The following is a 20,790-nucleotide window of genomic DNA, read 5'->3' as shown; positions in this document are numbered from 1 at the left end:
TTTTTTACCCACCTCCTAGAGAAATGGAAATAAAAACAAAAATAAACAAATGGGACCTAATGAAACTTAAAAGCTTTTGCACAGCAAAGGAAACCATAAACAGGACCAAAAGACAACCCTCAGAATGGGAGAAAATATCTGCAAATGAAGCAACTGACAAAGAATTAATCTCCAAAATTTACAAGCAGCTCATGCGTTCAATATCAAAAAAAACAAACAACCCAATCCAAAAATGGGCAGAAGACCTAAATAGACATTTCTCCAAAGAAGATATACAGATTGCCAACAAACACGTGAAAGAATGCTCAACATCATTAATCATTAGAGAAATGCAAATCAAAACTACAATGAGATATCATCTCACACCGGTCAGAATGGCCATCATCAAAAAATCTAGAAACAATAAATGCTGGAGAGGGTGTGGAGAAAAGGGAACACTCTTGCACTGCTGGTGGGAATGTGAATTGGTACAGCCACTATGGAGAACAGTATGGAGGTTCCTTAAAAAACTACAAATAGAACTACCATACGACCCAGCAATCCCACTACTGGGCATATACCCTGAGAAAACCATAATTCAAAAAGAGTCATGTACGAAAATGTTCATTGCAGCTCTATTTACAATAGCCAGGAGATGGAAGCAACCTAAGTGTCCATCATTGGATGAATGGATAAAGAAGATGTGGCACATATATACAATGGAATATTACTCAGCCATAAAAAGAAACGAAATTGAGCTATTTGTAATGAGGTGGATAGACCTAGAGTCTGTCATACAGAGTGAAGTAAGTCAGAAAGAGGAAAACAAATACCCTATGCTAACACATATATATGGAATCTAAGAAAAAAAAAGTTATGAAGAACCTAGGGGTAAGACGGAAATAAAGACACAGACCTACTAGAGAATGGACTTGAGGTTATGGGGAGGGGCAAGGGTAAGCTGGGACAAAGTGAGAGAGCGGCATGGACATATATACACTGCCAAACGTAAAATAGATAGCTAATGGGAAGCAGCCGCATAGCACAGCGAGATCAGCTCGGTGCTTTGTGACCACCTAGAGGGGTGGCAGAGGGAGGGTGGGAGGGAGGGAGACGCAAGAGATATGGGGATATATGTATAGCTGATTCACTTTGTTATAAAGCAGAAACTAACACACCATTGTAAAGCAATTATACTCCAATAAAGATGTTAAAAAAAAAAAGGTACATGCAGAAAGACAAGGCGAGATGGACCACGGCTGGGACTCTGAGCAAGCATCAGCAGCTTATGCTTCGTGAAAGCGGGGAGCACATCTGAGGGGCAACAGACATCAGCGACCATGGTGTGCACAGGCCGGGTGAGGCAGCAGCTTCTCTGGACCTGCTGTGTGTCTTAGATCAGTGAAGGAGGGTTCAGGGAGGAACCAGATACTTGCACAAAGCGATCTGTTCCTGGGGATATGCATTTTCTTCAAATGTGAGCACTCAAAAGGAAGCCAGGATCTAGCAAAGATACTACAAGGAAAATGGAAGAATAAAATAGAGACAGAAATGTATAATGAAATCTCCTCAGAAGAACGCCATGATTGAGATGAAAGCTGTGAATAAAATAGCTACTTGTCTATGAAGCAAGAGCTCAAGAGAGAATGAAATGTGAGCTGGCGGAACTGGAGAAAGAAGGGAAAATATTAAATCACCAATATGAAGGCAAAATTGGAGAGAGCACAAAGGAGAACAGACTTTGTGGGGAAAAAGATGTAGAGAATAAACATGAGAAAATATCCAACAAAGTAAAATGGGAGTAAATCAGTTAAAAAATCAGAGAGAAAATGACACCCTCTGGAAGACAGGTGAAGGGAATCTGATGGCCCCGTAGTCAGAGACCCAGGTCACCATGCTACCTCCTGGGCAGAAGCAGAATATCCAGATCTTAAAGGAACAAAGACAGAAATCTATTGAGCACCTTAAAATGTTTTCAAAAATACCTGGGAGCAAATCTGGAAATTAATTCCATAACTTTGTTGACATGTTGCAAAAAGATGACTTCTGCACCCTAACCCTTGAAAAGACCCAAATTGGTGCCAGGTGTCACCCATCCCCTTCTCTCGGAACAAAGTCAGTTCATTCTGTTGTCTTAGTGTGTATATTTTCTGTGACTTGAGATAAACTTTGAATATACACACCCACAAATGCAAAGCACGGAAGAGAACAAATATTTACAGACATGATTCGAGAAGAATTTTCTTACATAAAAGATGATTTGAATCTACATATTAAATAGGCACATGACACATCTGGGGGAAAAGTGACCCCACATGCATAACATCAAGGCATAGACTATACATTTACTGGACTTCAAAGTCAGCTCTTTGGTGCATGCAGGCAAAAAAAAAAAAGTCATTTCTAAGGAGAAATCAGGCAGCTTCTGTTCCCTCCCAGGAAATAATGCAAGCTACCAACTCTTACAAGCTAAACTCTCTTTATGTGCAAAAAGGCAAGAGGCAAGCCATTGTGAAGAACGAACCTGGAATATTCCTCGCTGGAAAACTGTAGCTAAAGGGCTAGCATTGAGCAGGGGATCAATCTAACATAGAACTGAGGTGATACCAAAGTGGGGCATACACTGGCTGAGCAGAACGTGGAAGGGATAAGCCCTGACCATGGAGAAGGCATTTATTGATAAAAAGTTAGGATACTTAGAAAAGGTATCATTGCGTATACTGAGAATTCGGTTGTGTTTACAGAGAATGAGGCCCAAACTTCTGATCTTGATCCTGGGCCGATTTGCTCTCCTGACATTGCTCTGTCTCAGTAAGTAGCACTTCCACTGTCCTCAAAGACCCGGGCATCCTGTTGGACTGCTCCCTTTCTCTACGACAATCCAGTCCATCAGCCAGATGAATTCAGAAATCAACTACTCGTCCCTTCTTGACAGCTTGTCCAGGCCACATCACAGCAAAGGCCTGCTAACTGGTCTCCAGCTGCAATTCCTGCCTTCCACCTAGGGCCGACAGGGTCCTTTGAAAACTCTAGGCAGAGCACATGGCATCTCTTAATTACTCCAATAGCCTGCTAAGTTCTGGTGTCCGCAGGGCAGCAGAAGAAAGGAGAGCGCCGCTGTCACAACTCTGATCCACTGCCTGCATTCCCCCCGCCCACCCCCGCCAGGCAAAGCCACATCTTTAAGGTCATCGATGAGGAATCTGACCTGCTGGGACATCCAGAACCTTCCCTTTCACTCCACTGCAGTGAGTGAACAGGACCCAGCTCCATTGTCCACCTTGGTGCTTCTGGAACATTCCAGGTATAAACCCACTTCTGCCCCGGCTTTGACCCCTTGACCTTCAGTGCTCCCCCCAGATATGCACATGGCTCATCTCCCATTTCTTTTAAGTTTCTGCTCAAACATTACCTTCTTCTGGGGCCTCCTCTGATAACCCTATTTTAAATATAAACTACTCCCCACTGCTCTCCCACTCTCTACACCAGGCATGCCCTGACTCTTGTCCTTGGACATTCCTCTGACCAAAGCATTCCTGGAGGTCAGAAGTGGCCCTATTTCTGGATGGCCAGAGAGCAAAAGATGTGCAGTCAGCCCCTCTTTCCCCTTTAGCAGCTAACAAGGGGATGGTCCAGGTTCCCAGGACGGCAATTGAAACCCACTTCCTCCACTATAAATGACATACATTTGCTTAGCTATAGATTTCTGTGAGCGCAGGTAAGGCCCACCATGGTATTAAACCCTGATTTTTTTTTTCAAATCTCTTTTTGACAAGAAGCCTTGTTTGTTCGTGTAAAAAAAAAAAATCAGGAGACAGAATTGAATGTCTTAGACTTTGTGTATCCAGACCCAAGGTCAAAACTGTAATAACATTATTTTTCAGGAAAGATTGTTTCATTTCTGCAATAGCTGCCCTTAAACCACTGCAATTTACTCTGGAATTCTGAAGCTTCAGGATTAAATTGCATCTCTTGGAGAAACAGCCTGAGTCTGGGGTGTGTGTGTGTGTGTGTGTGTGTGTGTGTGTGTGACATAGAAGAACTGCACTTATGCTCTTAGTGACTATTTGATTATGGGAAACATATTCCATAAGCAAGGCTAAATTTTTCTTAAGAAACATCTTTGCTACTTGCATGATTAAAATAATAATATACCATTTCCCCTATTCTATTGAAAAATATTAAAAAACCAAGCATAATACCTGGCATTATTCTCATCGTAAGAAACAGGCACTACTATAAACTGTGGGAAGGAGTGTAGATGAAAAAAGTGATGACAAGTGGCCCATACGTATTGAAATCTATAGAAATTGCTTACTCTTTGAACCACAATTCTACTTATAGGAGTTTATCACCAGAGAGAAAATGGACACATGTATAGAGATCAATGAGATAGAAGTCACTGTGACATTTTTACAATAGTGAAAACTGGGAAAAAACACAATCTCCAACAGTAGTGTTGGACACACCTGGTTGCCAAGCACCCATCCTCCCCCTTAGTGAAATAGCCTGGGTTGTAGTCACGATGGCCGTATGCTTAGCTATAACACAACTTGTAGAACCCCTGTGGCGAGGGCTGACCTGGCCGGTGAGACATGAGCAGAACTGATTTATCACACAGTCTGGAGAGGTCCTTAGAGGGAACTGACTCAGGTGGGTGTGAGAGCCTTATCTCTGTGGTCTTCCTCGTCCATGGAAATGTGCAAGTGGCCACTGGACCTTAGTAGCCATTGACTGATGGTGGGAGATGCTTTCGAAGAGTGACAGAGAGATAGATGTAAACAGTGTGGGTCCCTGATGACTCAGGGGAGAAAAACTAATCCTGCCCTATCTACTCCCAGATTCCTCTTATGAGAAGGAGTAAACCCTTGTGGCATTAAGTCACTGAATTCAGTCCTAACAAAGGCAAGAGAAGTTAGATGTATTTATGGATGTATGAATAGAAACTCAACAAGACATTAAAAAGTCACAGTGAGCACCCATATTTGTTGCCATGGAAAGACATTCATAGCCTATTATTAACTGAAGAAAGGAGGTTGTAGATCAGGAAGACTCACATGCTCGCAATTTTTTAAAAAACACAAAATTATATATATATCTACAGATATATATATTTGCCAGGGAGACAGGTCTGAAAAGCTAGATGAAAGTTTACAGTATCGGGACTTCCCTGGCAGTCCAGTGGTTAAGACTTCACCTTCCAATGCAGGGGGTGTAAGTTCAATTCCTGATCAGGGAACTAAGATCCCACATGCCTCATGGCCCCCAAAAATACAAAACCAAAAACATAAAAGAGAAGCAGTATTCTAACAAATTCAATAAAGACTTTAAAAATGGTCCACATCAAAAAAATATCTTAAAAAAAAAGTTTGCAGTATTTATCTTTGGTTATCATTGAGTGATGTTTTTAAAGGGGGATTTTAACTTTTAAAAATTTGTTTGCTGCAATTTTTAAATTTTTTCTTAATGATTTTAAATTGCATATCAAGTTCAAAGGTAAAAAGGCTTCTATAATTTAATTTGCACATCAGTGATGGGAAGGAATAAGATGTCTGTAACACCCATAACAGACAAAGGGTTATTTAATCTATGAAAAACACTCTTTCAAATAAATGAGACATGGAGATGAGTGTGAGAGTAACATGAATGAGAAATTCTCCAAATGGGAAAATGAAATGGTCTGTAAACAAAGGCTAAAACATTTTCAACATCGTTAGTAATCTAAATTTGTAAATTAAGACAGGAATTTGTAAATTAAAACAATTCACCCATCACATAGTAAAGACTAAGGAAAAAAGGATACTATCTAGTTGGCGAGGGTGCAATACATACACAGCTTCATACTACTGGTCAGTGTGTAAATTGCCCTAATATTTTCCAATGTGTCCTGGTCCAGTGCAGACCAAGAGCCTTCAGTGTGATCACAGTATTTCACTTCTAGGGATTATACAGACATTTCTCCAAAGAAGACATACAGATGGCCAACAGACACATGAAAAGACACTCAACATCACTAACTGTTAGAGAAATGCAAATCAAAACTACAATGATGTATCACCTCACACCAGTCAGAATGGCCATCATCAAAAAATCAACAGACAATAAATGCTGGAGAGGGTGTGGAGAAAAGGGAACCCTCCTACACTGTTGGTGGGAATGTAAATTGGTGCAGCCACTATGGAGAACAGTATGGAGGTTCCTCAAAAAAAAAAAAAAAAAAAGGAAACGAAAGCAACCACACATATGCACATTGAACTAACACACGAGGATGTTCACTTCTGCAGTGTTCATAATAGTGAGAAATGGAAAACAACCCAAGAGAAAGAAAGAACATCCACACAATGTCAAGCATTCGAAATAATTTTGAAGAAGATAAGCATCATGGGAAATGTTTGTAACATCTATATAAACTCCATGCACATCGATATAAAGCACATTAAATCAAATGGATGCTATTTGTTTCCATGTAATGCAACATAGGGCTACAAGTATGGCCCCAAATAAAAAGTCACATGGGCAGATACTCTGAATAACGGGCTTTTATTTTGGGATAAAGTGCTTTTCACATGGACAATGTATATGGCATGCTACAGGGGAGTAATCTCAGGGATTTAAAACAAATTTAATTGATTCTCCCCCCAACCAAGTGGTATCTATCCCTCTCTTTCCTCCCTCTGCTCCTCCACCCTAAAGGAAATACACCAAAAGGAACTGTGGCAAGTATGCCGTTTGTTTTTCTCTGATTGCTGTTACTTTCACAATAAGAAAATGCAACACAGTATATACCTTAAGTCTTAAAATTGTTAGAAAAAAAAACATGATTTCTTTATTTGTTGTTTGTTCATCCTATCAGTATATATTTGGCCCTCACCTGTTTAATAAATTACTGAAGGAAGTTATGTGAATGAGAAAGGAAAGAGTATTTCCAACATGTTCATAAGCATAGCTAAGGAAACTTTCCTGGAGAAGGTGATAAGATAGAAATAAATTATTTTTACCATGTCTAGAATGGTTCCCTCATTAGTTTCCAACACTGCTCATTTTAATTTATGTAATGTTTACAGTGTTACCTTAATACTGGGAAACATTGCTTTGCCTTTGAAGAGAAAGCAAGATTAAGGGTGAAATTTTGCTTTTAAAAAGAGACTACCAAGGAGATGATAGGTAGTTTTTTATATCTATGGTATCTAGGTAAATAAAACAACCAGTAGTTTTATTTTAACCTTCTAAAGCCACTTACCCTTACTTATCTAAATACTGGGGAAATAATTTTCCAACAATGAGTAATTCTGACAATTTATACTTGTTTTTCCATGTGTATGGGCTTGCAGGGGTCCCCAAGCAGATCATGGTCATCCAACATAGGTAGTCAAGGTAGAGCTTTCCCAGGTAGTCAAGGTAGAGCTTTCCCAGGTGCTGAAATAACTTACATAAACTGCCTCCCCTACCTGTTCTTTCCAAGGGCATGTTATACAAGAACATTTCATGGCCCAAATGAAAACACTTAGGTGGGTTACTAGGGGTGTATGTGAAGGATGGATACACTTGGTGGAGGTGGGGACGTATATATTTGTAAGAAACATCTCTGCAAGAAATGCTCATCTCATCCTTTAGAATATAACATACATTTGGTAGATAACAAGCAAATCAAGTAACTTCATACCTTTAGAGAATTTCCACACGATGGTGGGTACAGGATAACCCTCAGCTGAGCAATTGAGGATGACAGGCTTGCCATAAATCCCGTCTTGGTCCCGTGGCTGAACCACAAACTTGGGAGGAACTGAAAAGAGAGAAATGCCACCAGTAATTCAGACAAGACTGCAGATTATTAAAGCTGTGATTTTAAGAAATCCAAGAATTTTAACAAGCATGAAAGTACAAAGAATGCTTTACATATATGTGAAAATAAAGCAGAGGATTTGTAATTAGGGGCCAATTAAGGAAGCAATTTCAGTGCAGGTGATTTTTCTTATTATATCAATGATCTGATGCAGATGGAAGTTGCTTTGCACTGGACTCTGGAGTGTGGCAGCTTGACTAAACCAAGGGAATGTGACATTCTGTTTTTGATCTGTTATGGAAGATCTTCGGGGATCCATTCTTGGGTATGAAATGTTTTTAAAGCATCCAATATCTATTCTTCCTCTAACAGGAGATGAAGGGAGAATTAATAGTCTCTTCCTAAAGGCAGTAAAGAACACAACATGGTATTGAACATTTCCTAAAAATCTGATGAAGACACATAGACCATTATTTCTGACATCAGTACCCTTCTGAGCCAAAAAGGGACTATGGAAACCAGTTGAAGGGAGGTGCCGTGAAGGTTTTATAGAGTACCGATTTGAAAAAAAAAAAAACAGATTAAGTAACTGCTTATTTGGTGAGTTTTGTGAGATGCTGAAAGAAACACCAGCCCTACCCAAAATATACACATGCACTCTGCTTAAAAAGTACCTGCCAAGAGAACATAAATGTTTTGAGTTGTTCTTGTGATTTTAAGAGTATTCAAGTCTTCTCTTAAAGAGAAGATACAGATTCTTCTAAGGAAGGTAGCATCTAAAGGTCTCAGGATCCAGAAATCTTTTCCAGCAGATCAGTGACTAATTACAGGATGGATTTGCAATGAGACTGTCACGAGACTAGGTGAGAGGACATAGATTATGTCCACCATATATCAGATACTTAGCAAATGTGGGAGTTCTTCCCCTCCTTTCCACAACTCCTGATAAGGCTAATCTTTTCTGCATTGCAATTTCCAGAATTCTTCATTTTGAGGCAAAAATGTGGTCCTTTGTGTTAAAGATATATAGGAATTCCAGCCACCACATGAAATGGACTGGGGAGAAGTTTAGAGTCTACACTAGCTAGGATCTTAGGAGCATGTTGAAATGGCATGAGCCATAGTGAACATCACTTTGCCCATCAAACAGCCAAGGAGGGGGGAATAAAATCAAGACAAGGAGCAGCTAGAGATGGAACTCACTGCTGTGTTTCTGGAAGAAACAACAGAGAGTGATGACTAAGAGCACAGAACCAAAGGCTAAACACCTGGATTTAATCCCCAACTTTGCTACTTCTAGGTTGGTCATCTTGTGTAAGCTGTCAAATGTTTCTTAGCTTCGATTTCCTTATCTGTAAACTGGGAACTCTTTTTTTTTTTTTTTTTTTTTTTACGGTACGCAGGCCTCTCACTGTTGTGGCCTCTCCGTTGTGGAGCACAGGCTCCGGACGTGCAGGCTCAGCGGCCATGGCTCACGGGCCCAGCAGCTCCGCGGCATGTGGGATCTTCCCGGACCGGGGCACGAACCCGTGTCCCCTGCATCGGCAGGTGGACTCTCAACCACTGTGCCACCAGGGAAGCCCCCTTATCACTTTTAAAAAATATATTTACATTCTATAGACTACATTTGTCTCAGAATACCACCTAAATGAAATAAAATTGCTCACTATGAAAAGACCCATTGGTTGTGCAAATTATTTAATTAAATAATGTGCACGTTGGAAGCTGTGTTTATTAATGATGTTAAAGCTGGACACACCTGCATTTACTAAATTAACCAACACTCCTACAACACTTCATATCTTCCAGGCACTTCTGACAACTTTTATAATCTTAATTCATGTTATCCCCATACCAACGCTATAAAATGAGTTCCCAGGTCTTCCCTGGTGGCGCAGTGGTTGAGAGTCTGCCTGCCGATGCAGGGGACATGGGTTCGTGCCCCGGTCCAGGAGGATCCCACATGCCGTGGAGCGGCTGGGCCCGTGAGCCATGGCCACTGAGCCTGCGCGTCCGGAGCCTGTGCTATGCAACAGGAGAGGCCACAGCAGTGAGAGGCCCATGTATCACAAAAAAAAAAAAAAAATGTGACAAGGTGTGTCTGTCTCATGGTGAGCAAATTATTCCTAGGAAGAAAATGCTGGAGATTTTATAGAGCAAAGTTTTCTAGTAAAATTAATCTAACAACCACAAGGGTAGATTGCAAAGTTTAAGGCATCATGTCAGAATCATTCTGTCCAGGGTGGAAGGTAAATATGCAATCATGTACATTCTATTGGGCTCAAATTCTGCTAAGAGCAAGGAATCTCTTGTCAAATGGGCAGGGTAGCTAATCTCTTGCATTTCCTCTGGAAGAATGTCTAATTATAATTGATCCATGATCCCTCCCCTCGATTTGGTTCTAATCCAAAGCAATATCATTTAAAAACCGATCACAGAGGTTTACATGGAAAATAACCACTGACATATTGTAAGTGTAAGGCAATTACTGAAGGAAATGGCCCATAAAATTGAGAATTATCTTTCATATGCCCCTCTTTAATCTCCTTGTATCAGGTACTGATGATTCTTTCTTGCAAATGTGTCACATATCCTCAAATTCTCTTCATCTTCATTGCCATGTCCTAGTCATGATGGGTAGACAGGGTGTGCGGTGAAGTTCCTCCCTCCATCTGGTTTCAGCACCGCAGGGTGGACAGCTCCATGCACTTTGCCAGGGCATCACACCAAGAACAGGAGTCTCTCTTTGCTGTCTCAGGGCCTTCTCTAAAGTAACAAACACTCACCTTCATGGGTGCAACCAGTGAGGGGTGGGCGTCGGGATAAATGCCCTGCCTCTCCATCCTCCAATCCTATTGGACAACTCTAAGGTGTGCTCTATGTCTGTGCTTCTCAAACATCAGAGGGTGTCAGAATCACCTGAAGAGTTGATTAAAACCCAAGTTGCTGAACCCTGTCCCTAAAAGTTTTGACCCAGTAGGTCTGAGGCAGGATCCAAGACACTGCCTTTTCTAATAAGCTCTCAGGTGACGCTGAGGCTGCAGATCCAGAGACTACCTTTGAGAACAACTGTTCTGTGTGATGCCTTGGAAGGTTCCCAGAAGGAATGAGCCCCAGTTGCCCACAGCAGCAACTAGCTCATTAAAGCAACTTTTACTGATTTTTCCCCTCCTTTCCTAATCTCATTTCCCTTCATTCTTTCACTCTGGGATCCAGGAATTACATCTCAAATAAGTGATCTACAGCCAGTCCTATACCTCACACTCTGCTTTCAGGGGGACTTAACCTGAGACAAGGCTAAAACTGGCTCTTATCTGGATTTATGAAACAGCTTCCTAACTAGTCTACCTGCTACCTACTGGCCCACTCGAATGCATTCTGCACACAGTGGCCTGAAAGATCCTTCTAAGAGAGAAATCACATGATGTGACTTCCCTGCTTAAAATCATCAGTGCCTTCGCATTGTCCCTTGACACAACTGAAACCCTTACGATATTTTGAAGGCTCTTTATGACTTGGGTCCTTGCACTCCAGGTTCATCTCTTGACATTTCCTCTTGTAAGCTTTGCTCCAGTCTATCTATTCTCCAGCTCCCCCTGGGTCTTCACGTAGGCTTCTGTGTTTCTTTGTTTAACAAATTATCAGTTAGTAGTATTTACATCTCAGCTCAAATTTCACTTAGTGTGGGACACCTTTTCTGATGCTGTGGACAAGACTGAGTGCCTCCACAGAATCCTGCGTTATCATGTCATAGCCTTTACCACACGTTTGGTGTTGCTGGTTTAAATGCCCATCTCCCACAGCTGGCTGCACACCTGGGAGAACAAGAACCATGCCTTTCTTGCAGACCATTGCACCCCAGCACATGACACAGTGCTGGAACATAGAAAGTATTCTGCAAATATCTGTGGAATGGACAAATCAATAAATGGATATTATTGTTCCAGTTTTAAAGACTAGGAAACAGACCCTATCCAAAGTAGCATGGCTCAGTTAATAACTCAGATCAGAGTGACCTCAATGCACAAGGTCTTTGAGGAGTATGGGTCTAGAAGCACCATCTAACAGAAGAAAGCACAGAGCACTGCAGGAGGATTTTGGCCAACGAGATACAGAACTGGAGGTGGAAGGATGCAGAGCTGTCGGCACTGTCATGATTTTGGCCAAACTTATGATAGCACCTAAAGACTGAAGACTCTGTATTGTCTCGGTTATAGTTCCTCAAAGTTGCTGGTTTCCTTTTTTTTTTTTAACTATATTTTGGTTTCCTTTTATTTGCAGAACACTTTATTTGTGGTGAACATATCCACCAATATAGTTGGCTTTCCAATAGAGAGACTTTTCCAATGGGAATGAGGGTGATTAAAGAAATAGAAGGAACGGGTTCAACCAAATAATTATGTCGCATCCCCAAAAGGCAATGCAGGCCACTGTTGCCATACATTTCTATGAATCATAATTGCATGCACATGCAATACTCCTGTCCCCCTAAAAAGAGTCACATGAGATATATATGTTCTACAATACCCAAATCCTGTCATGGGACCCATGTAGCCTGACACTATCTGAAGTCTTGAAGGGATTCCTTTGAGAGAGTTGCCTGCTTCATGATGCTTAAGATGAGGGTTGTTTAAAATACGTGATCTTTGGCTTTGGTCTGTTTATTAAAGGGAAGAATTATTTTTGCTGTTTTTAAGGGAGGAATAGGACAGGTAAATAATAGGACAGGAATTTTTCAGTGTTAGGTGCAGTCCAGTGTTTTATGTTTGGAACTCATGGCCTCTAAGTAGCTATATATTTCCAAAGAATGGATGTAGGTTTCACTATCTGTCAACAGGGACAGAGATTCAGTTTTATTGAAGGTAAACCGGAAGCTACTTGGTGGTGGCAGCGGAAGATGGGGGTCCTGTGTAGATAAATATTGCCATTCTCTGCTGCATGGCATTTAGTCAAGATAGTAATTGATCAAAGTCTAGGTAAGAGTTAATTTATGACACTGGAAAATAACCTCCAGTGGCTTCCTGTCATACCCAGAATAGATAACCGCCCCCCACTTCTCTCCTACTGAACAATGAGCACACTGGCCTCTTGCTGTACTTTGAACCCACAAAACCCACCCCCTGACTCAGGGTCTTTGTACCTGTTTGTCTCTCTGCCTGTAACTCGCTTCCTAAGAGAGACCTGTGACTCACTCCCTCACTTTGGTCAAGTCTCTTTTCAAAAATCTCTTCAGAAAGGCTTACCCTGTGCATCTGAAAATTCCATTCCCTTATCACTGTCAATCCTCCTATCAAGCTTTACTTTTTATACCACAGGTAGACACCTGACATCATTTGTGTGTTCATTGCCTCTCTCCTGCTCTGAAAAATGTAAGTTTCTTTTTTTAACTTTTTACTTTATATTGGAGTATAGTTGATTAACACTGTTGTGTTAGTTTCACGTGTACAGCAAAGTGATTCAGTTATACATATACATATGTATCTACTGGTTTTCAAATTCTTTTCCCATTTAGGTTGTTACTAAGTTTTATGGGGCAGGGACTTGCTCTCTGTGTGTTGATCACCATGGTACCCCCAGCACTCACAGCATCTATTATAAAATAGGTGCTTGACAAGTATTTGTTGGAGAGATGAATGGATGAATGAAGCAAAATGATAGCATGACTATAGTATCATAAATTGGGTCTACAAACAGCAACTAGATAGTGGCCTTGTATAAGTTTTCTTTTTCCTGCCAAATAAAGGTCAAGTAAGGGCTTTTTAGATAATGTGTTTGTTTCACTGTGTGCCAGCTCACCATTAAAAGCCAGAAACAACAGACCCGTCATAAGATATAAAGAAGTGTAAGAAAACTGACCTTTGGAATCGCAGATAGGAAATCACAGAGCTGGTAGCTTTCCTCGCAGTGGTGCTGAGCCAATAATAGAACCAAAGGGCAGGCGTGTTTTGCCATTAAGTTCAGTCCTTTCCCTCAAAATGGCTTCATCTATGCCAAGGTCACCCAACTGAGTGTGACATTAGGGTGATCATCCTTCCACTGCCAGTGTAAGTCATGAGGCACGTGCATAAGTGCCAAGGGTTTTTTCTTTTAACTTCTTATGATAACAGCGAATTTATTTTAAATTAAGTCTTCATAAATCTTCCCAGTGACCCAAACTATAAAAATGTGCTTCGCTTTACAATGGCCCAAAGTCCTAGGACTCTGGTGTAAGGAATAACCAGGAACTGGGTTCCCAAATTCCATTTCAATCCTACCCTTTTATCCTGTACCTCAGCCTTAACGTCTCAGTTATCACCTCTACCTTCCACACACAATTTATCCCCCACTGCTTCAGCTTCTGCAAAAATATATTGCACTATTACCTTTTTGACTGTATTCCCTAGGCCACCATTCTAATTAATTGCCTGATACTTGGGATTACCCCCAGCCTCTTCTATGTAATGTGTCCTCAATCATGTACCAAAGTCATGCAGATGTGAGTGGAAGGAAGGGAGAAACAGAAGAAGAGCCAGAAAGGGAGTTACCACCTGCTGGCTTATTATGTGCCAGGTGTTGTGATAAATGCATTCTTTTTTTTAACCCTCAGAAAACCTCTAGTAACTATTTTCCCATTTTAGGAATAAGAAAATTGGGGTAAAAATAGCTTAAGGAATTTACTCAAGATCACACAGCTAATAGGTGTCCAAATTGTGATAGGGATGGAAGGAAAAAGAGAGGCGAGGGAAGCAGGGATGGGGTCTGGGGGGTCAGTTGACAGGCCAAGGAGTCTTCCCTGGGTTCCCTTATCTGTAGAGACACAGCCCACTGACTGCTACCAGACTGGTCTCCCACCCTCAAAGGCAATCAGTTCCAGGACTTCTGAGGTTCCCCATCACTTCCTACATCAATCATGTATTTGTTCAAGGCAACAAGCAGGCGGGCTAACTATGATAATGGCACAACAGCAGCTCTGCTTACAATAGCCAGGACATGGAGGCAACCTAAGTGTCCATCACATATGAATGGATAAAGAAGATGTGGCACATATATACAGTGGAATATTACTCAGCCATAAAAAGAAACGAAATTGAGTTATTTGTAGTGAGGTGGATGGACCTAGAGTCTGTCATACAGAGTGAAGTAAGTCAGAAAGAGAAAAAAAAATACCGTATGCTAACACATATATATGGAATCTAAGAAAGAAAAAATGTCATGAAGAACCTAGGGGTAGGATGGGAATAAAGACACAGACCTACTAGACAATGGACTTCAGGATATGGGGCGGGGGAAGGGTAAGCTGGGACAAAGTGAGAGAGTGGCATGGACATATATACACTACCAAACGTAAGGTAGATAGCTAGTGGGAAGCAGCCGCATAGCACAGGGAGATCAGCTCGGTGCTTTGTGACCAGCTAGAGGGGTGGGATAGGGAGGGTGGGAAGGAGGGAGATGCAAAAGGGAAGAGATATGGGAACATATGTATATGTATAACTGATTCACTTTGGTGTAAAGCAGAAACTAACACACCATTGTAAAGCAATTAGACTCCAATAAAGATGTAAAATAAATAAATAATGGCACAGTCTCTGTGTCTTAACTGGTGCTGTTTATCCCTCACTGACCTCAGAAAACATGTCTGAATGCCTCTGTCCTCCTTCCACTCATTCATTAAATGAAGAGAAACTGGAGAGCCCTGCTACTATCTGGGTGCTAAGGACATAGCAATTGTTACCTGATTCAATTCTCTCAGCAATTCCAAGAGCTAAGTCTCAGTATTTCCATTTTACAGATGAGGAAACTGAGACTCAGAGAAACTCAATCATGTTTCCAAAGTCATATAGAAAATGAACAAGCAAAAATGTGGACCTTGGTTTACTTACTGAAAGTTCCAGTGTTGTTGCTGTAATTTTTAATTAATTAATTTAATTTATTTACTTTTGGTTGTGTTGGGTCTTCATTGCTGCCTGCAGGCTTCTCATTGCGGTGGCTTCTCTTGCCATGGAGCACGGGCTCTAGGTGCGTGGGCGTAGTAGTTGTGGCACACAGGTTTAGTTGCTCCACGGCATGTGGGATCTTCCCGGACCAGGGATTGAACCCGTGTCCTGTGCACTGGCAGATGGATTCTCAACAACTGTGCCACCAGGGAAGCCCTGTTGCTATATGTTTTATTTTCTTTCTAGACCTTACTTATACATCAAGGCTGATGGCGCTCACTCCTTCCATGAAGTCTATCAAACGGCACTGACCTCTCCATTATCAGAGGTCGTTTTGCTCTTGTCATTAGCAGTCTGTCACTTGGAGACTTTCCAACCACCCTCACTGAGACAAGGCAACTTCAAGGTCTCTGAACTCCTTATTCTATTTCTACTTTTCCCAAGCTACATCTCAGGCCGAAAACTTTAAAGCCCCTAAGAGGAAAACATTCTCTAATTTGAGTTAAAGATTTAAATAAAAATCCATATAATTATTCTCTAACATGGCTTGCTATTTTTATGTGGGTTTTGTTTCTCCAACTATATCTTCGCATATTTTTCATGAATCAAAGGACAGATTATGTTCCAAAGTTAGTGAGTCTGCAGTGTGCAGTATGGAACACTCTTCATTCCAAATGGCAATAATAAATAAGATTCTTCATTTTACCAAAAAAGATCTATTTAGTTTATCCAGAATGTGATCTAGCTGAAGTGGTGATAAAATTCCACCTCTTGACCATTCAAACTAAAATTTGAAATTCTGAGAGCAGCTGCCTGATCTCTAGCTATACAAGAAGAGAGGCTGTCACCCACGGCAGGCATTAGTCATGCAGGGAGAAAGTGCCCTGCTCCAATCATTGTGTACTAAGGGCAGAGGGGAAACAGATGAGTTGGTGAAATGTTCTACATCTGGAGCAACTCCCCAACCCAACACCCAGCACAGTCCTTGGCCAGAATTCTTGCACATCTGTCCTCAAGGCTTCTCAAATATTGCCCTCACACATTTCCCTCACACAACTGGCCATTAAATCCTGCCAAGTATCTTCTGTTTTGCCCATCCTATGACCACCTTAGCTCCAGCCATCATCACTTCTCATGGGGACTACAAAGACCTCCCCTTCAGGCATCCTACCTAGACTCATTTTATTCCAATGCGTGACTCGTCCTGCCATGAACCATATGATTTTTCTGCTTTAAATCTCTGCATAAATTTCCATGGCCTCCAGACCTCTTTCATAGGACAGAAAGCCTTCAAGATGTGGACCACACTTAGCTCTCAGGTCTCACCCTTCTTCATTTTGCCATTTGCACACCATTCCCCCAGACACAGATGTATCTGCCCTGTCAAGCCCTCCTGCCATTGCAAGTAACAGACCTTCTTCCAGGAACACGATGTCTTCCTTCCTCTCCTCTTAACTACTTGCTATATTTTCCAATCCTTCAGGATTTCTCCCTCACTTCTGGAATCTGCCTCATTCCCACTGGAGCAGGTGTTCTCAATGGGAGGAAATGAGCTTTCATCATCCCAGTGACTCTACCCCCAGGACTGGCAGTTAGGAGTATGGGCTAAGTCCTTTGTTGCTTCATGATGCAATAAGGGAAAGATGAAGCAATGAAGGACAGAGCAAATGCAGTCATTTGGGAGTGGGTGTAAAAGTTTATATCTATCCATTGATATTTGGAAGACATAAAGCTTAGTGATTTTTTTGTTTTCTTTTGCAGACAAGTAAGACACAAGAAAATACTGAACTCATGGGACTGTTAAGTTTTTGAAAAAAGCAAGTAAAATAATGATTGCTACAGACAAGGACTTTAAAATAGAGGAAGCTTCATTAGAGAGTTAAGGTTATCTTGTAACCCTTATCTAATTAATTCATTTTAGCCATTGCCATTCCAAGTGTAATTAAAAGAAGAGTAGGCCCAGAGAAAGCTGCCTTGACTTTATTAAGGTTTATTTAAAGGTGATTATTTTCTGAAATCAGCATGATGATCTATTATGGTATCTATGCAACATGAGCTCAAGAATTGGCCCAGGTTTAAATTTTAATTCAATGAATCATAAACCCATCTCCATTGTAGCATGGGCTAAGGAAAGTTGTGTACCTTATGTGCCTTATATATTCCATTAAATAGAATTAACAAAGAGATATGTTTACTAAAAGTCATGTTGAAGTTAGAATATTTTCTGTATGTGTTATAAAATATGATACAGCCCGTGAGGAAGGAGTGCAAATAAGAGCCTTTAACTTTAAATCATTGAGCCTTAATGCCAGAAGGGAAACTACTCTTTATTGAGGCCAGCCACTAACCTGTGACACCTATTTCATGCAATGTCTTTCAAAATATCATTCGGCTTTTGATAAATGACATCTCCTCCATTGTCAGGAAAGTTAATATTTTGTGAAGGAAATTATTTCATTTTTGAAGAATTTTGAATATTAGAAAATTTACAAGGTTTTAAATGTACAGTTTGACAGATTATGCAAAAATCTGTAAAATCGACACCCTATGATGTGCTATGGCATGGTTCTTTCTTTGCGCTTATTTTACTTGAGCTTCATTAATCATTTTGACCAGTAGATTTATATTTTTCACCACATTTGAAGATTTTCAAGTCATTACTATGCAGATCTATGCTTTTCCTGCCCTTCTTTCTGAGGCTCTAACTATATTTATATTGGACTCCTCGACATTACTTCAAGCTCACTGAGGCATTGTTTGCCATTTTAAGTCTTTTCTCTCTCTAAAAAATTTGGATATTTTTCTCATGCCCTCTTTTCAAGTTCAGTTATCCTTTGTTCTGCAGTATCCAAGATCCCACTTAATATATCTAGTTAATTTCTCATTTCAGATATTGTGCTCTTCAGATCTAGAATTTCCTTTTGCTTCTTTTTAAAAAATGTTTTATACTTCTCTTCTTGCATTCCCTATATATTCATTCATTGCACACATCTTTTCATTTGAATTTTTGAAAATGCTTATTATAGCTACTTTAAAACCCTGTCTGCTAATTCTAACATCTGTATGCCCATTAGGCTGTTTCTTTTCTTTTCTTTTTTTTCCTTTTATTTATGGCTCACATTTTCCTATTTCTTCTCATAGCCAGTAATTATGTCCAAGGCATTGCAGATATGCTATGATATTGCGAGTCTGGATTTGTTGTCTTCCTTTTAAGAACACTGAATGTTATTCTTGCAGTCGATTTACCAGTGAAGAAATTTAATCCTGTCAAGGCTACCTGTAGGCTTTTTATTAGGGCTGGTCTAGAGTAGCCTTATCCCAGGGCTAGACTAGGCCTCTCTTAGTGTGTGGCCTCTTCTGAGATTTTAACTGAATTCCCTGTGTGTTCTCTACTCTGGCTAATCAGAACTCCAAAGTTTCTCAGGACTGTGTGACTGCTGGAAGCTTTATTCATCTCACATACTCCTGGAAGTTGTTCTCTGCTAGATTTCATAGGGTCTTGCCCTATGCATGTCAAGTGTAGTATTAAGCTAAAGACCCAAAGGGAGCCCTATACAGATTTTTAGAAATCTTTCTTTGAACAGCTCCCCACTCTCTAGTACTCTGACCTTCAATATCCAGCACCTCAATGGTTCTAATGGTTCTTTGTTTTTCTTCACCATAGAAATCACCATTATCTATTTGGGTTCTGCATCCGTCTACCATGGTTTGGAAAGTGCACCAACAAAAAATACGGGGTGAATTTGGGGCTTAACTCATATATTTCTCTCCTGTCTAGGACCACAGCCCTGTGCTGCCTGTTTCGTATTTGGAAAATGGTTACTTTATAAAGTTTTGTCCAGTTTTATAATTGTTGATGGTAGGAGGATAAATCCACTGCATGTTACTCTCTGATGACCCCATTTGATGAATTTTATATTTATCTTTTAAGTTACTTGACTCAAAATCTGTCTCACTGAAATTTCTGTTGGTTCTACTTTCTGGAGCCCCACTAAGGTTATTATTACACTAGTTTGTACATATTCCACTGGTTCAAAGAACCCAATTAACTAAGTCAAGAACTTGGATCCCGTAATTATCTCTTTATCCTGCCACATACTTTTTTCCTCTCTATTGGCTCATTCCTATCAGCATGTAAGCTTCCCTTGCCCCATGTCCACCTCGCCTCCTGTCATACCCACATTCCTGAAAATACAAAAATAGTTGTATTTTCCTGAGTTCCCACACATTCATCTCCCTTTCTTTGTTCAAGCCCCACTAATCAGGGATTCACTGCAGCCACGCCACTCTACAAGGTAACACACAATATCCATCTTCCTAAAACCCAATGAGCAATTGTTGGTTCTCCTCTTTTTCTACTTTCAGTGGGATTTGATATACTTTATCACCTATCTTTCTTGATTATTTCCTATTTTGCTTTCAGGACCCCACAGTCCACTGGATTTCCTCCTATTTCACTGACTGCTCCTTCTTCCTGTCTCCTTTGCTGATTCCTCCTCTTATTCTGGAAACTTAAATTTTGGAATGCCTTAAGTCTAGACCTTCTTGTTTCTCCCACATCATTCTTTCCCTTGTGACAACTACTATTCCTTGTATCTTCTCCACTTCTGTAGAAGACACTTTCATTTACCTTATTAGGCAAAATATGTACTTCATTTAACAATTCCTCTTTCTCTCTCTTTGGAACATTCACTATATATACATGCTTTGTTTGATTTGTCTCCAAAACGTATTGCAAATTTGTCTGCTTCTCATTACCTTGACTGTGACCACCTTGACTCAAGGCGCTTTTTATCTTGCCTCGACTTCTGAAATAGCTTCTTACCTACTTGCTTTCTGGACCAATCCATTCTTTCCACAGCTGCTAGTGTTATGATTAAAAACATAAATCAGGCCATGCCACTAGCCTCGTTAAAGTCACCAATGGCCCCTCTTTGCATTTAGATAAAAAACTCCAGACTTCTAAAATAGCTGCATATTCAAATTACCCAGGGTGCTTGGACTTAAACTTGGCTGCATATTAGAATCAACCCAGGGATTTTACAAATTCCTGGTGCCTGGGTCCCATGTCCAATGATGGTTATTTAATTGGACTTCAACCTGGACATCAGGAAT

General features: G+C 40.6%; 1 protein-coding gene across 2 annotated transcripts in view; it reads right to left on the bottom strand.

Annotated features, from left to right (window-relative positions):
• The window catches only part of DSCAM (DS cell adhesion molecule), a gene marked incomplete at both ends in the record, with an annotated part of 750,196 nt that overhangs the window by 259,375 nt on the left and 470,031 nt on the right, over positions 1-20,790 (bottom strand). For both annotated transcript variants that reach the window (XM_082839812.1, XM_082839811.1), the window contains one exon: positions 7,643-7,762. In XM_082839812.1, the coding sequence (XP_082695938.1) occupies positions 7,643-7,762 (120 nt within the window). The remainder of the gene's footprint in view (positions 1-7,642; positions 7,763-20,790) is intronic.

This window comes from Leucopleurus acutus (genome assembly GCF_964270905.1).
Source record: "Leucopleurus acutus genome assembly, chromosome: 5".
Classification (NCBI taxonomy): domain Eukaryota; kingdom Metazoa; phylum Chordata; class Mammalia; order Artiodactyla; family Delphinidae; genus Leucopleurus; species Leucopleurus acutus.
The sequence above is the reverse complement of the archived record's forward strand: the minus strand, read 5'-3'. Positions and strand labels throughout refer to the sequence as shown.